This window comes from Apis dorsata, unplaced genomic scaffold (genome assembly GCF_000469605.1).
Source record: "Apis dorsata unplaced genomic scaffold, Apis dorsata 1.3 scaffold_44, whole genome shotgun sequence".
Classification (NCBI taxonomy): domain Eukaryota; kingdom Metazoa; phylum Arthropoda; class Insecta; order Hymenoptera; family Apidae; genus Apis; species Apis dorsata.
Genome location: NW_006263346.1, coordinates 2,190,426 through 2,196,889, shown reverse-complemented (window position 1 = coordinate 2,196,889; position 6,464 = coordinate 2,190,426). Strand labels below are relative to the sequence as shown.

At 35.2% G+C, this 6,464-nt stretch overlaps 1 protein-coding gene across 16 annotated transcripts in view; it reads left to right on the top strand.

Moving 5' to 3' along the window:
- LOC102676760 (protein unc-13 homolog B) overlaps positions 1-6,464 on the top strand; it is a 352,205-nt gene that overhangs the window by 20,116 nt on the left and 325,625 nt on the right. For all 16 annotated transcript variants that reach the window (XM_031514136.1, XM_031514142.1, XM_006608811.2 and 13 more), the window contains one exon: positions 5,904-5,933. In XM_031514136.1, the coding sequence (XP_031369996.1) occupies positions 5,904-5,933 (30 nt within the window). The remainder of the gene's footprint in view (positions 1-5,903; positions 5,934-6,464) is intronic.

Here is a 6,464-nt window from a genome sequence, read left to right as displayed (position 1 = left end):
TTTTTTTTTTATTTTTCATTATCATTCTTAACTGTATTGTATTGTATACAGATACGAATCAATTGTGCTTTTACGTTACAATACAACTTTTTTATATTGAATTTTATCGATCAAATTATTTGATCTCGTTTTTTTTATATAATTTTATACTTGCGGATGAATTTGGGTTATTGGAAATTTTATTTATCGGATAATTCGTTAAACTTGCATGCAAAATTGTGAAAGAAATAATTTCAAGCTTGAGGAGGAAATAATCGATTTATCACATATTTTTTTATCCAATATTATCCATGTTTCAAAATTCCTCGAGTACATTTTATTCCATTCCTTTCGATATTAATTATTCGCATTTCTTCTATAAAAATCCTGACGATTACGTAACATCCAAGTACCTTTGATTACCCGATACATCTATTCATAATTTCATGATTTTTAAACTCGGTTTAATACTCGGTTTAAAACTTCTCCCCTTTCTTCTCATACTTTTTCCATATTGAGTTTTAAATCGCATCTGGCTGGCCGCCAATCTGTGTAGCTATCAAATGGCATCATGTACAGGAAGTCCGGTATTTTTAAGCGGCCGAGAATAATTAATTTCGAAAAGGGAAGGTAATTAAATGATATGCACCTGTTGGCAGTGGACTGGTCACGAACTTCGTGTACACAGTCGTGACGGAAAGTCGTGCACGAGCTGTTTTAAATTATTTATTCCCTCTTACGAGGTCATCAGTGTTGCTTTTACCAAGATTTATAAGCAATATGCAATGAATTTTTATCCTCCGACACGGCACTTCGTCGAAAAGAAATATTTTCTTCGTCAGAAAAAAGTTTCACCTGCTTTCTTAATCGATATTCTTCCCCTACCATTTTTGCGTTTGTATTAATATCGATGTAAACTGTTGAATTATTGATACACTAGAAAAAAAAAAAGAAAAAAGAAAGAAAGAAACCGCGTATTAAAAAAAGAATGGTGTTGACGATATTAAAGACAAATAATAAAATAATGAAAGCGTAAAATGTAACAATTGTTCGTGTTTAATTAACGTGCTAATACATTCTTTTTTTCTTTTGTCTTCGCACATGTTTGACACGAAAAATTTAATGGCAAAGACGGATCGATAGAATCGAACGAAACTTCTTAACTCTCGGTTTTCATGCGCTCGGGAAATTAAGATTTCCAGGAATCGTGTGAAACTTCGTTGTTACGTTGTCCAAAGTATCACTCAGTGTATATAATACTCCCTGCAATTGGGTTAAAAATTAGTGTCGAGATTTTTCGATGCACGATTAGGAAACACGTTATTTTAATGTGTGGAACTGTATACGTTTCGATCGTTCTGTCGTCAAATAAGAGATTCGGGATACGGGAACGAATTTCATCGTTACGAAGTTATATAATATTCAGGTTACGAGAATTTTAATAATAATTTTAGTAAGATTAATTTTAATTCTCGTAGATTATGTAATTTTAGAAAGTAATTTAGTATTTCGTAAATATTAAGATTATAACGATATGATTCTGTATTTTTGAGACCCATTTATTTTTCCTATCTAGATCGAGCTCGCGAAATTTATATTTTAAATTTAAAAGGATAGATTTGACTCTCATCTACTGCAGGGATCCATTACTGTATCGTCCAACTTTTCTTCTCTTGTTACAATAATTTTAAATATAAAACTTACATTATTCTTAAAAATGGTAAGATTGAAAAGATGCAAAATTATATAGAAAGAAACTAATAATACAACCGTTTCATTTTTCTTCTCAATCTGGACATAGAAAACAAATGAAATTTAATTTTAAAATTCCTATCATCAGATGATTCCAATTGTTTTCAACTTCGATCTATTTTTTTTTTTCGCTCCTCTTATACTAGTCTCCATTCTGCAATTAAATAGGAATAAAAACAAGGAATAAAAATTTTTATCAGACATAATTCGTACTCTATTTATCCTACGATCCAATAACGTTTCATATTTAACATCATGGAAATCGATTTTCCAACAAGGAAAATTAATTTTCATAATTTATATCGGTCAACTATAACCATTCTTCAAACTTGTTCCATTGATTTATTTTGAACCCGATCATACCCCTCTCCCCCCAATCACAATCAAAATATATCCTCTCCGTCTTACGACAAGATTAATTTCCCCACTTACACTCGGTCAACAGACTTCTTTGACCAACTTATCTCGTACTCGATCACCATTACTCACTCCATCACTCGTCTGCATAAAAACATCCTTCCCTCTACACGCAATGAAAAACGCGCAATCGATTCTAGGGATGTGAAGGGTCTCGCTTCGTTAAAAGGTGGAAGAACCCATTCCATCCATCCCTCGATCGTCGTTAACAAGAGAACAGTTTTTCGCGTGACGGGATAAATACGGCCAATTATCGTCCCACCTTCGTTCCGATTATACAACGTCAGTTGTGCGCGTGTATGGACCATGACAAACGGTTTGATGAAGCCGTTCCACCCGTCCACTTAAAACCTTAGGCCGATCGCATAGATTTCCAGCGCATTGTCTGACATTTATTAGCACAGGTCATTGCTTTAAATCGCCTCTCGCCTTGCTGTTCGTTCGTTGCTGGAAACACCTTGCCTCTCCTCCGACCAACGAGCACGCACGGTGGTAAGGGAGTACGAACTCACGGCACCGTCACCCTCGTGTAAACGAGGCTGATGTATATATATATATATAAAACGGGTCGCTTCGTGACCTTTTCGTTAAAGCTCTTTTCGTTAAAAAAAGATTAGCAAAGATGGTGCATCTGTGCATCTCTCGAACCCTTATTTACATTTAGGACGGAAATTTCTGCATCTTCGGTATTTGTGATCTCTGTTTGTTGGGGTGGATACGAGGAAGAGATGAATTTAGAGATTTAAGCCTTGATCGACGAATTCGTGGAACGAATTAATTTTTACCTTTTCATGTGTTATATGTATGCGAAACGGTTTCTTTTGTTATTTTTGTTCTGATCGTCGTTGACGAAATATCGGGGAGGGTTGCGGAAAGGATTAAGTATTTATTCCAGGCTTTTGTGAGATATGTGGGATTTAAATTGTTTAACTTCGACGAATTATTCGTGTTATTTAGTTTAATCTATCATTTATTTCCTTTTTGAAAAATATAATTTTTTTAACAATTAAAGATTTGTTAGAAGCGATCGTGATGTTTGTATAATTTAATTGTTTGATCAAATTGAAATTATTGATTTTTTATTCGAAATTTAGCGGAATGTTTAAACTGACGAGAAAAGGGGTTATAAAGTTTCCATGCACGCGATTCTTTATTCTTGTGTAACAATTATATGTTATATTTTGATCGATATTATAATTCGCGCGTGGATACTTGTGGATCTAGAGGTCTCTTTGAATCTTGTTAAGTCTAATCAGGCTGTCAGTCTGCTGCTATTGTTCGATAAAATATGTCGAAACAACAATATTGCAGCTCCCTATTATCGATACAACGTCACGTAATGTTCTTGTGTACAATTTTACTGATCAAATGGCAAAGTTTGAACGGGATGTTTCGCGCAATTGAATCTCAAATCACAGATAATAATAAAGGATAAAATATAATTCTATACGAGGCATTCGGAATTAAAGTGATAATTGCATTTTTATGGAGATTATCGAATATTAAAAGGATAAAAGTGAATCTTCGAAATATCGATCTTCATCTGAAAAATACATATTTTTATTCTATTCGCATGTAAATTCGAATGTAAAATTTGATTCATACTATCTTCTAACACACAGCCGACGAGGCGACACGTGGCGAATTTACATTTCCATGGATCGATTCAATGATGCCTTTACGGAATGGTCAAATGTCAGGTACACTTAAACTCCCTCTTTACGGATTCACTTTTCAAAGTTGTCCTTGTCTGTAGCGTAATCTTGATATTTCTTAAGTCCACGAAATTGGGTGGAATGTTTCTTGATTATTATTATATCTTGTTATTTGTATGTTGGTTTCAACAGGTAGGAGAAGAAGTTGGGAATTCCAAGTTGTACGCCTACTATGATAACATACAAATAATGTTACACTAGTACGAAGAAGCGTGGAAATACAGAATGTACATGTGTATGTTCAGATAACATGCTTCTGTTCAAATAATATAATAGTTGTACATTGCAGAAATGCAAAGGTCTCTGTGTAGGTGTTTTTCAAAGTTCAAATCCAAGATCGTTTTTCGTATAAGCCACTTTTATTGCGTAAATAAATCACGTACTATATAATAAGATCTAAAATTTCTAATCATCGAGAAGATAACGTGTTACAAAAATGATAATAAATTAATAAAAAGAGTGTAAATTTGAAATATCTAATTTATATTTAATTTATTTATTATAGTAACAGATTGATTGGACAAATGATATATTTATCTCGAAATTATCTTTGAACAATTAATGATCCAAAATAAAAATAATGAATTTAAAGGAGAATATTCTTAAATCCAGAAATAAAATAAAATCGATATCTATCGAACGATAATTATCTTTAACCCTTCCTTCAACCCTTTTCTCGATATTTCAAAAAATTCTCCTTATAAATATTCCTTTCAAAAACAGTTAATACCTCAAAGAATTAAAAGACCCTGAAGAAAGAGCGAAATACACAAGGGGCGTATCCCGAAGAATCCAGATTAAGAACATCATTTCGAATTACAAATCCTTCAATTATAAATCTTCATACGGATCGGATAATACGATTAACCGGGCATTGGCGTTCTTTCTTATAGAGCGAGTCGGTCAAGTACGTTTTATATGTCGTTACCGTTCTCCCTCCTCCGGAAGAAATTGAATTCCCTTCCCGCGTTCGACCAGTTTGATCGAATGAAAGTGTGTGTGCGTGCGTGAACGTGTTCAACCCGTATCTGTTCCTATGTAAATGCATATATGGAAGCCGTTTCAAGGCACAGGCTCATTGTCGTTGAAGTGTGACACACGTGAATTGCGGCCGAATTGATTTATTCAGATAGTGGATGCTCAATGGAAAATGGTGGAGCGTCGAAATCGAATTCGCCCGGCTTCAATTTCCGCGTATGTGTCTTCGGGATGCATTTAAAAGTGGCTGCCTATTTTTGAGCCTCGAATATTGAGCCCAGTCCGCGATTCTCCCATGGAATCGAAAATCCTTCCTCCGTGAATGGAATAACGGAACTTTCTTCTTCCGCTTATACGAAGAATAAGAAGAATAACACATTAAGAGAAAATTTAATTTTAGATTCATTTGTGATAATCGAATCGATGCTCCATAAAGGTTTTATTAGGGAACGTTTTAAGTCATCATTTTCTATCATTTATCATTTTGAATCAAATTCTCGCTTCTTCTTTAATTTTAATCCGGAAGCTTTAACGCGTATAATTGGATTATAATCTCAGTAATTTCGATACTCTACTTCTTCGCGATCGTGCGTTCCTTCGAATTGCGAAATTTTCAAATGGCAAGGATTCTCGCGGATTCGAAAGGCGATTAAAGGAATAATAAAAAGAAGACGAAATTATCCCTAATAATGTTAAATAGGGTGTTAAATAATGCTGAATATCTTACAATACAAATATTCTCAATGTATTGTGAACCTTTCCCAACGGTCCCGAAGGTCGAAACGAAATTACCCGATCGACTCGTTTGCGTTAAGACAAATAAGCGGAATAACCCAGTTCTCGCTTTAATTATTCCGAAAGTCCAGCAACGGCGTGCGTGCGGCGTACGTATGCTTTTAATCGAGGGTTGGAGTACGGTTTAATTCCGTTTATGGACTTTGCTTTGCACGCGGTTGATTCAGCGAAATTAAGTCGAGCAGGAGTGAAAACTGTTAATTATTTATCATTTACATATATTTATAAACAACAATAATAATACGTTTTCTCTCTTTTCTGTTTCAGTGAAGAAAGCGCGGTTCGTCTGCGAGGAAGGTTCGTATCCATGATTAAAAAGAGGAGCGAGGAGGAAGAGGAAATCGGGATGCAATAAACCGAGCAACGACGATCTCTGATTTAATCGTTCCTCGGATTCATCCTGAAACAACACCTCCACGAGCGTAAATTCACATTGTAACAAATTATCCAAATTCGCAAAAGTTCGAACGTCATCATGTCCCCAGACTGTCTGACACTTCCTCAATCATATTTCATTCAACGGTTTAGTTCTAGTTCCTCTTATGATCTCGTTCCTCGAGATCAAGAAGTAGAATCAAGAAACGAATATCGCGGGGAGGAGGAAGAAGTTGGACGGTTTCGATCCGGTTTTTTTCGAAAAAATTGAAATCGAATCGATACGGGGGGAAGCCCTTATTCACGCTCCAGTTCTGAGGTTTGCGCAAAATTTGTTGCACACCGATTGGAACGGTTCCAAGTTAAAGGTTATGCGACTCCTCAACCGGAATATCGCGATGCTCTTGTTCATGCCGAAATAATTTTTCCGCGGCGACCATTCGTCGGGACGAA